Source organism: Chroicocephalus ridibundus, chromosome 10 (assembly GCF_963924245.1).
Source record: "Chroicocephalus ridibundus chromosome 10, bChrRid1.1, whole genome shotgun sequence".
NCBI lineage: Eukaryota > Metazoa > Chordata > Aves > Charadriiformes > Laridae > Chroicocephalus > Chroicocephalus ridibundus.
In genome coordinates, this window is record NC_086293.1 from 7,650,982 (window position 1) to 7,662,458 (window position 11,477).

Here is an 11,477-nt window from a genome sequence, read left to right on the forward strand (position 1 = left end):
TTCCCAGTTAAAATCTTGTAAGTTCTTTACCTTTGTGGAAGAGCTCTTCAGCCAACGCAGCAGTGATCCCATTGATCTCCTGTAAAGAATAAGCCATTGTAATCAAGTGTTATTTACATACTTACAGTTACAATTTTTCAACATGTACTTTTGCTGAAGTCTCCCTTTTTTGCTACGGTACAGGACTTCTTTAAACAGAAATCAACTGTGATCATGTCTTATGGATTTCTTTGTAACTTAAAAATACTTCATAAAAATGACCTGAAATTATTTAATTTCATACAGTTTTCATTTCCAAGATAGCAGATACTGAACTACATTTAAATAATCACATCCTGCATACATTAGAAAAGGGCAACAGCAACTAGAGCAACTATGACTAGCCATCATTAGTCCAACTTCAAAGAAAGCTCAGTTCTGAAGAAACTATTACAAGGATAGTGTTCTTTAAATATTAACATTAAGACTAACCTAATGCATCATGCACTCAACATTTCCTCAGAGTATCACTAATACACAGAAAACTTTAGATTAACAGGTCTACAGGGAATCATAGAATCTTCATGGTTGGAAAGGACCTTTGAAATCAAGTCCAACCACACACACACAAAAACCCCCCTACAATCTCTGCCACTAGAGCATGCCCTGAAGTGCCACATCTAGACGTTTCTTAAATACCTCCAGGGATGGTGACTCAACCACCTCCCTGGGCAGGCTGTTCCAGTGCCTGACTACTCTTTCAGTAAAGTAATTCTTCCTAATATCTAACCTAAACCTCTCCTGCCGCAACTTCAGACCATTTCCTCTGGTCCTGTCATTATTCACCTGGGAGAAGAGGCCAACACCCACCTCTCTACAACCTCCTTTCAGGTAGCTGTAGAGGGCAATGAGGTCTCCCCTCAGCCTCCTCTTCTCCAAACTAAACATGTCCAGAAAGAGAGATACATAAAAAGTAATTACTCTTCTGGACTTCAACTCTATTCTGCTTGCTGCAGAGTAATTCAAAAGCCCCCTTTTTCCATCTTCCATCTTCTCTATCCTCCTGGGCCTATCCAGGTGCTCAACTCCATTCCAGGCACTGACAGCTCCAGGAGGAACGGAAAAGGCTGAAAACTCAATGCAGGGATTTGTTCTTTCTAAATCTGAAGGGGCACAAAGATCAGTACAAGTATTTCCCATCTGGGCATACTTCTTTCCACAAAAAGTAAATGCTCTGTGGAAGTCCTGAAGTAGTTCTAAGCATTTCCATCAGTTCTCTCTCAAAGGCCCACAAAAAGAAACAATAAAACTATTTGTGATAGTGAAGCTTTCCCTAGACACACACATCTCATTTTAAGGTAGCTGCAAAGGATAAACAGGTACTATAGATCATCACAAAATGAGTATTTGATGAGTCTACTTCACTGACAAATCCCTCGTGATTCATAACAAGGGAATAAATCCACAGGACATCTGCAGCAGACAGTTCAGCTCATTTGATGAGGCAAGCATTTCAGAAAAGCACATTCCTAGTATAACTGAAACCCCACTCACTGAGGATGAACAAAGCCTCCACACCACAGTTTTGAGAACAACATGCTAGAAGCTGCATTACAAACAAAATTCAACAATTCCAACTCATATGAATAAGCCAATTACACTCATTTGGCATGCACAGACATAATGAAAACTATACTCTGTATCCCTTTCATCATCTGGGACACAGAGCAGGAATTTTTTTCTACATTTATAATTGAAACAAGATTATGACTTGAACTGTTCAGTGACTAGCAGGCAAAAAAAAGCAACTCTATTCCTCTGTCTACAAGAGACCTCTGTCTTAGCTCTAACTACTTATATGCATCAAACCCACAAAAGTCCATTGTCTGCAGGTGTCTCTGAACAGCAGTTTGTGGGTACTCAATTCTTTTCTTGCAAAAGCTTCTATCTGTAAGTTAACAAACCAAATCTTCTTAGATGGCAAAGTATAAGACAGTGCAACAAAATAAGTAACAATAATGTTCTACACTGCTGTCACATGCAACTGCTTCTTTTTGCTAAACCGTACCTGGCTTTTCCCTGTGACATGTAAAGGCTCCAAAGTGGTTGTAATGTATTTACTGTAGATATTTCTACTCCATTTAGTTTCATTAACCTGGCAAATAAAATTAAATAATCCCTACTGGAAATGCTACAAATAAGAATAGCCAAAAAATTGCAGCCTTCCTATATAAACTAATGAGGCAATATCGGGGCTTATAATGGCTCAAGCATGCACACGGGCTGTCTGGTAACAAAGATATTCTAAAAGATCAAAGTTCAGCAGGAAGGTTATTTTCCAGTAGAATCGTTGTGGTAAATATTTAGCTTTTCTGCTGAACAACTAACTTTTTTTCATAAATATTCAAAAGTACTCCAAAGTTCCAAGCAAAAACATTTGAGTTTATACCTCAAGCCAGACTCATCCTAAAGCAAAGAAATGCAGATTAAGCAACAACTTTGCTCTTAATACACAAGCACAGTATAGAAACAGGGAAGCATTTGTATCTAAATAATGCCAGTTCTTTGGAAAAGTAAAAAAGGATGAACATTACAGCAACAGGAAAAAAACCCAGTCTAACTGAAAAACAGGAGCAGGACTAGGAAGAATTTCTGCCTGCATAAAACCTTTGTTGAAGTTACAGCATTGAAACGTTAATGAAACAGACATCATTTAAGAGACTGAGTAGGCAGAGAACAGAAAAATTCTGCAACTTCCTGGTAATCAGGAAGTTTGCTCCATCTGAACAGAACTGTTCCTACATCATCACACGCATTTTTAATACATTTAAGACCTCTAATTAATTTTAGAGGGCTTGATCACAACAGACTGGTGCTTCTCATTGAAATCTGCAGGGCAACAGCAACACTATGAAGTAAACCTACTGTTTATCTAAGTCAAACTCTAAAGTCTTAGCAGAATAATTATGTTCACGTAACATAACTAGAACAGGTTTTTTCTGTGTTGCTAAAGCTTAATTAACACATCTAATGGACCATTTGTGACTCATTTCTGAAGCCTTCATATGAAATCATGGAGGGCCATCTCAGCACATCCCTCCCCAAAGCAATTACTGCTCCTCCTTTCCATTGAGTTCTCCAGTGCATTTTCCTCTCTATGAAGTTCATTCTCCCCCTTACATGATGCCATACTGAAAAAAAAAGTCTAATTATACACAAGAGATGAACGAACAAATTGCAATCTGAACAGGAAAGCAAGTCATTGCTTCTTACTTCAAGCATCCTTTACCATAATGTTTTGTCTGCTGACTGGAGCTATTTCTCCAGAGGCCACTTCATCAGTGTGCTTCTCCTGGAGAAGCACCATTTTTCTTCATTTGGGCTACTGGAAACTGTTTCAGTGTGAACCACAGCTCTACCCATTAACCACTAAGTAGGGGTGCGTGTGGATCAATTATGCAATGTTCCTTCGGAGAGCCAGCACTATTGACTTCAGCCTAACAACCAATTCAGCTTCAGATTTATTCACAGCTTCCAACTATCCTGCCAGCATTTATTTTCTCCTCTCCTCCCTACCCACACTCCTTGCCAGCACAGTATCTACTACAATAAAAAGTGGTGTCAAAAATCTTAAAGATGTTTTGTTTATTACTTTGTGCAAAACGCTGAAAAAAGAGCAGTTTCAGCTATTCTGTGAAGATTCCATACAATTCTCTTCAAGTCAGACAACTAGGGAAAGACACTTAGGCCTCCATTTTATATGCTAAAAACAACTTACATATAAATGAAAGTGTAGGAAGTGTGACAAAACTTTTGGAGCTGTAATGGGGAACTTGACTAGCAGGGTTTGCAGGTAGACCTCTAATTCCTTCTGTCTTTTCTCCACCAGGCTTTTGGAATTTTTTCCAATAATCTTCTTGGGAGGTAACAGATTTTTATCTATTTTCTTTTCTGAAACAAGCTGAAAGACAAAAACCAGTTACTATCCAACTCACCATCTGAACTTCCACAAAAGATGCAACAGAACACATTAAAAGCACATTGCCTGATCTTGGTGAGGTCCAAAAATAAAATTACTTCCATAAATTTAGCTATTGACTTCAAAGTCTTAGGTATTTTCAGAAAGAATATTTTAACATAAGATGATGATAAGTTCAATAATAGTGTTTTTTGAGAGAACTGCTCACAGTATGACATGGCAGAATGTAACTAAGGTAATAAAACCACAGAACAACTGGTGCGTTTCTGACGAAGAAAACAGCACACTTGAATATAGTGGATTTTCCATCATTTTCACTTGTCATTTTTAATCAGCACTGGTTATTAACTACCCCATGCTAATGTCTAAGGACAGTTTTATCATCCACCCCTCCCAAAAGAGAGTCTTTGCTCCAATCCAGCTTTTGGTTACCACATCAGCTGATCATAAACATCTCTTGGCAAAACGTCTAATGACTGCAGCCTGAAATCCACTCTGTCCAAGGCTAGAGTTGTCCAGGCCAACATCCCTCAGTTTAAGAGGGGAGTGTAACAGTGGCAAGTAGTATTGTTCATACAAAAAGGATTTAGTCTGCAGCTCAGATGGCATCTGGCAGATATTCTTGCGCTTTACTGAGTGTAGAATTCACATCACATACAACAGAACTACGCAAACTGTACAATATTTTGCAAGAGACAGAGGCCACAGTTTTAACATCCTTACCTTTTCATGCAAGTCATGGAAATCACTGTAACGATGTTTGACTGTCCACTGATAATTGCCAACACTGACCTGAATAACGTATACCTGAAAGAAAGAAATTAAAGTAAGGGAACTGCAAAGCATTCGTCTCAAAGAGAAGCTGACTGTGAGATGTGCTGGTTAATGTAGCACTATAAGGTGATTCTACATTCTTAAAGAATCATAGTTAACTAAAAGCTAATCTAAACTCTAAAGTGGCTTTGCTGATGTAGGACGCCTAATCTCATTCACAAGGCTGCTCTACACACAAAAACATGCAGATGCTTCTTAACGTAAAGCAATGGCTTTTAATTTTGCAACCCAAAGGTTAATAACCAAGATCTCTAAAGCTACTTCTTTTTCTGAAGACTTCTGCTAGCTAAGTTGGCATTCACAGCTATCCACAACAAGCCTGAGACAGCAGCACCCCTTCTTCAGTCTACCAAATTCCACAACAGGCAAAGGAACTTGGCAACCATCCTGCTGTCACTTCTCAGTTAAGCAGAAATCTGGAGCTTAACCCTTCAGAAATCTAGACAAATCCTTTGCTTGACTGGATGTTAGCTGTTTTATTCCTTTTAGGGTAAAGCACACAAGATAACTTCCCAAGTGTTACAACTGTGACCAAAGAATCACTGAAATTATCTAAAGCAACTTTTTTTTTTTTTTCCCCACACAAAACTAAGTATTTTTAACCATCCATGTACCAAACAATTCAAGATTTTCATTGTAGGCGACTTTCTAGATTGAACAGTACTGGTTCTCCAGGAAACTCACAATCTACCTTTGGATATGGCAGAAACAAGCCATCCCAAAGAAAATTTAAAAGTACAAAATAACACACAAAGTAGAAAACAAACAAGACTCATCAAAACCAGTTCTACAGCTACTTGAAAATAACAAATTAAATAAACTGTGTTATCCAATACAACCATATTCCTTGGGGAAAAAAACACTTCGTAATCAAATCTTGGAAGCATTTAATAGAGTTGAGAACTTGCTTACTACCAAAGATCACAGACCTGACTCATAGCTGCTATAAGAATGATGCACATCTAGTTGCTACTTGAAAGAAAAAGCATCAAGTTTCAATTTGTTACGGAAAAGGCCAGTTTTCGCTTACTGTTAGTACAGACCAGCACAATAACAAACCCTAAATAGAATACCACTTGCATTTTAAAAGATGGACTATATCTCATACCAATTATATTTCTGTAAGCATCTGACACTGGCTTGCTGAACAAAACCCAAGTCCTACAGAGAACTGAATCAAGATGTCTGACTAGTGCATACAGCAAATGACACGTCAGTGTTCGGATGAGCACTGAAAAGAGATGAATGCCTACACAGAATTACACTCTCAATTAAGGCCTGCATCTGCTTTCCCATCATGTTGTGTTGGGAAATGGCAGATCAGGATTATTCACTGTGCCAGTGACAAATTAGAACAGGAATAACCTGAGCATTCAGAAGTACCTCATAAGCCTGAGGAATGCAAGGAGAGACTCAAAAGAAACCAGAAGATTAAAGTCAGAACTAAAGAAGTACTACATTTAGAAATCATAATAAAAAGACTAGTTCTTTTTAAAAGCTGACTGCACTAAATTATGGCAGAGCAAGCAGCATAGCTATATGCAACGCACATTGAGTACGCAATGCATAAAAGCTCAGATTAGATGCTGAAAACTCAGTAAACGTCACAGTTCCCAACTGAGAGCTCGTGAGACAAGGAACAAATGTCCCTCATCTCTGTATACAATACAGTCAGAGTAAATACATAATAAAGGTTTCATATCTTTTTGCTGAAATGGCAAGCACTGACCACTTCTAGAAACACAGCAGTAAGCCAAACAGATAGTCTGGTCAGGAAAATACCCGTTTAAGCAAGCGTTTCATGCACTGATACAATTCCTCAAATTAAGTCTTTAAAAAGCCATAGTAATCCCCACATAAAGCGCAGCCAGAGCTGGCAGTACACATTCACCCTTCAAACAGCATCAGTACGCAGAATGACAGCAACTGATTTCACATCAGTCCACATGCTGCTGTTATCTTGAAGAGTAAATACAAATGCAATATGCTTCTGGTGCTTCAAAGACTTGTTTCAATACAGAAATCAATCATTTTAAAGCAAAAAAAAAAAGTTAAGTTTCTGAAGAAGTCAGATACATAAATTGATCTTCAATTAATGACAAGGCTGACAGTTTAAATTAAGATTCTTCAAGGACTGCCTACCCGTCAAGCCAACTGCTAGAAGGCATACATGGAGAGATGATGAAATTCTATCATGCCGCACTGTCTCCCAGACATAAATATACCATGTGAAATCTCCACCCATAGTTATGCCATATGCATTTCTACTGAGCTAAAATGCAAAAGCGTTAACATTCACAGACTTTCCTCCACCCCATATCTCTAACGAACTCTTATGTATAACAAATTTTGTACACCTTTCTATAAATCCGTTGTTTTGGCCAAGTTCTTCATAAAGTGTCTAGCATATCTGTAGTGCTGTATATTTTCAATATTTTTTCTAACCAGGGACTTCAAACTCTTCGTAGTTAAGTATTCACACCACCAACCAGCATGCCTTTGTCTCCCTAAATATTTAAAGGTGAAATATTTACTAAAACTTTTTTAAGATGTATAATTTTTAAACCAGCTGTTAAATGAACAGCAGTGATTCCAGCCTGCCTTTTGTTTACTTCCTGTACACATTAGAAAAAACTGCCCATCTCACTTTATATGGAAAACTTGCATTTCTACAGTTTCCCTCATCCAACTTCATACTTCAGTACTGTCAAGCAAAAGGGCAGAGCTGCCCACAAAAGCCTGGGACACAGGTGTGACTTCAGCCAGTAGGTCCCAAATTCCAGTGCAGTGATGCAACCACATCTCCTCCCTGCCTCCTGAAGTAGTTAGTTTAACGCCCATTCAAGGAAGCCACAGTATTTTCCTTAAATAACAAAGCTAGTATTTATATTAAAAACAGCTGCAAAAGACAGGAAAAGCAGGAAGGCAATTTTGGGCCAAACAAATACATAGCAGGAAACAAATGAAGCACTGGCAGCCTTGAGGCATTCTAGCAATCAGCCAGTCTTCAGTCAGCGTCTAGCTGGACCAGCACATGCAGGAGAAATACCTAGTAAGAGCGCTCATACTTTTCTAACCCAACAGAAAAAAAACATCAACAAGTGCAGTATTTTTTCCTGCTGGATTTATCCATACCTTGCCTTCCACCCTAGCAACTCCAACAAGAATCACATTTTTAAAACCACCTTCAAATTTACACAGAAACATGAGCCTCCCCAACACATTTTACAGGATTTAATCTCACAACTGCCAAATGGATGTCATTAAAATAAGCCTCCTTCTATTGAGATTATGAGCTCTGAAATACAGAGTACAATAGGAAGCACAGATGCCAGAAGAAAAATAACTTTCAAAAAAAAGGATGTAATTAGGACCACTGCCACCTTGACTACTACATGTTAACAGATAAAGATGCACCCTGCTACTGGTATATTTCCTTTCTCACCTTTACCAGATTTGACTGACTTCTACACCATCTAATTTCTTCACTTTCTTCTGCTCTGGTACAGGTCTTTATCAAGTCCTTAAGTGCTGCTTATCTGTTTTTGAACGCTAAACAAAAATTATAATTTTTGTGAAACATTTAACCTTGTGAATAATCTTGTAAAATTTCTGTTTCCATTTAAAGATAAATTCCTGTATTTCTAGAGGCTTGGGTCTATCTCATACAAACTGTCTGCAGGCTTGGAGTCCTGCTAACAGTTTTAAGAGGTTTACACACAGGTAAGCTTAATGCCACAACTCCTTCAAAAATGCAGCAAGAGAATCAAAGTAGGACCAAAGTACTAGTAAATCTTGCCTTTAAAACACTCTACTTTTAAAGCTCCCAAGAAAAATGGCATTAAAATGGCATTGTATTTCCAGAGCCATAATAATTAAAAAAGAAATGTGGCCCTGAAAAAATAAGCCTCCTTGGGTTTAGCTGCAGCAGCTTAAAATGTTATCCCTAACTATCAGCTGATCTGCTGAACGCTACCTGCAAAGATACATGCCTGAACTACAGCTCAATCTAGCACGTTAATGGTATTATCAAAGGTTGGCTGTACCACAATAGTAGTTTGCAGGCTGAAGCCACAAAGCAGCTAACATTTCACCTCCTGTGCCCATAACCTCCACTGGAATAAGGGGGCAGATAACATTTTGACATCATCTCAACTAAATTCACTTGAATTTCTGATTCACTGGTATTGCAAAATACTAATGGAAATCCTCAACAACAACATGAGCTCTGCTAAGTCTTGGTTCACACCTCAAATGGAAGTTTCCAGTCACCATACCGCAAGCCTCGCCATGCCTCTTGGGCTCATCGGGGACTGCGAAAGCAACCTTGCTTGGGGGATGAACCACATCCTAACTCACAAGGCAGTAACATCTCAACAGCAGCAGTATCACTTCTGTGACTGCACATTACGTAACTAACAAGACAGAAAGAGCTGAAAGAATTTTCAAGAATTTATTTTAAGCTTCAAACCAATTCCCTCACTGAACACTCATGACATTTTTGCCTGTAAATATGGCTACTCACCACCTGACAGTCATTCCCACACAATGATGTTTCAAGGGTTGTCAATCAGAAAGGAGTTAGGCCCTTCATGTACTACAGCTGTGTAAATGCTCTGTCCTATTAAAAACTCAGAAATCACTCTCCTGTTGCTCTGTTTTCTTCATGTACCTTTTCAGAGGCAGTAACCTGAAGTATTACTTGTAACTATTACACAACTTTACAAATACTGCCTTTCTAGACCATTGCTCCCTTTTCTCTTTTAGGTTCCTACAACAGGAAGAAACCTGATGTCACTATAGACATTCTATATAAAAAAAAGATCATTCAAACCGCACTAAAAGAAGGTAAGAGCAGAAAACATTTTTTTAGTTATATAACCAAAGGGTGGTGTGCTCAAGATGCTTTCTGTCTGTAATTATGCTGACGTTTGTTTTATGATGAGCTTCTTCCTGAAAAACAGACCAATTAACTCTTGGTAGAATACAACCAGTTAAAAAACAAGTTATACATCAAAAATTTAATTCCTTCTCCAAATAAAAACACTGCTGACAATCTTTCCTTTTTTTTATTTTTGTGGGGTAAGAGAAAAAACTGTCTATCCTAAATCATCTGATTTACTCTGAAAATAAGGTTAGCTTTTCAAGAGGGACTTTTACAGTATTGTTCACCTGAAGAAAATATTTCTTACTATATTTAGTCCAAATTTAAAAGCTATGTTGACTCGATAACACTTTTTCATAACCATATGTACATATACACGCATATGTATAGGTATATATGGGCGAGAACGTGACATTTGAAAATAGCCTCCACTAAAACCCCGGCTCTCCCTACAAGGAGCCCCGGGGCCGGGCCCCCCCGGCCAGAGACCCGCAGCCCCGCTCCTCCGGGGCCGATTTCCCACAACACACGTTCCCCCACGGCGGCAGAAACCGCTGGGAAACCTCTGCCAAATTATTCTCGCCTTAGCTTTACCGTGGGTGCAAAACCGGGCCCAGAACCGCTGCCGGGCTCCCTCAGAGAAAGCAGCGCTGCGCCCTCCCGGCTTCAGCCCGCTCCCCCTCAGGCTGCCTAAGGCGCGCCCGCTCCCCCCCGCCTCACTGACACCGGCACGTCCCTCACGGCCTCGCCGCTCGCCCCCGCGGGAGCCCCGGCCCCGGCGCTTCCTCAGCCCCGGCGCTCCCTCAGCCCCGGCCCCGCACCGTGTAGGTCTCCACCAGCTCGGAACCCACGACGCGGGCCTCCCGCGGGGGTTCCTCGCCGTCTTCGCCCCCCGCCGCCGCTTCCATGACGCCGCGGGAAGTGCAGGGGACCGGCCGCCGCCGCGCTCACGCCGTCACCGCTCCCCGCTGGTAGCTGCTGCTGCTGCCGCCACCGCCGCCTGCACCAGCCCCCGACCCGGCCCGCGCTGCCACCACCGCCATCTTAGCTCTACCCCCCCCCGCCCCGTCAGGGTGCGGCTCGCCCCGCCCGCCGCCTCTTTATTGGCAGCCGGCGGCGGCGGCAGGGGCGGGACTTGCTGGTGTGGGCGGGGTTTATGCTGGGAGGGGCGGGGCTTGACACAGGGAGGGGCGGGGCTAATGGCAGTCGGGGCGGGGGTTGGGGCGGGGGCGCGCATGCGCGCTGGCTCTCCCGCCGGGAGAGGCGCAGCGGTGTGCGGGGTGACAGCGGTGTGCGGGGTGACGGCGGCGTGCGGGGCTGTGCGGGGCTCTGCAGTGCTCTGCAATGCAACACAGTGCTGTGCGGTGCAGTTGTTACGCTTTTATTGTCGTTTAGGCAATTATTCTCCCTCCCAATGACCCCTCCCCACCCGGGAAGGGGAAAAACCAAGGAAACCCGAGGGTTGAAACGTAAACAGGTTTAATAGAGTAAGACTAAATAATTAACATTAATACTGCTAAAGAATCAATATTGATCCCAATACCAATACAAACTATATGAGGCTCATACTCATCATTCCATCAGCAGGAAGCTGTGTGCTCCCAGCAGGGACAGCAAATGTGGGACACCGCAAGCGCTGTGGCTTCGGGAGGAAGGGAAGGGCTCAGGGCTCCGGCACAGGGGCAAGGAGTTCTCTGGACTGTCGCCATCATAGAATAGAGAACTCCTCAGCAAACTTTCTAATTGATATTGAATGCAATATTCATGGTATGAAGTAATCCTGTTGGCCAGCTTGGGTCG

At 41.3% G+C, this 11,477-nt stretch overlaps 1 protein-coding gene across 2 annotated transcripts in view; it reads right to left on the reverse strand.

Annotated features, from left to right (window-relative positions):
- The window catches only part of NISCH (nischarin), a 32,687-nt gene extending 21,956 nt beyond the window's left edge, over positions 1–10,731 (reverse strand). For both annotated transcript variants that reach the window (XR_010072854.1, XM_063348563.1), the window contains exons 1-4: positions 10,499–10,731; positions 4,682–4,765; positions 3,758–3,940; positions 31–79 (exon numbers count right to left, since the gene is read on the reverse strand). Coding sequence is in view for 1 of the 2 variants with exons in the window: in XM_063348563.1 (XP_063204633.1) it covers positions 31–79; positions 3,758–3,940; positions 4,682–4,765; positions 10,499–10,585 (403 nt within the window). In the remaining variant the exon portion in view is untranslated. The remainder of the gene's footprint in view (positions 1–30; positions 80–3,757; positions 3,941–4,681; positions 4,766–10,498) is intronic.
- Between the last annotated feature and the right edge of the window lie 746 nt (positions 10,732–11,477).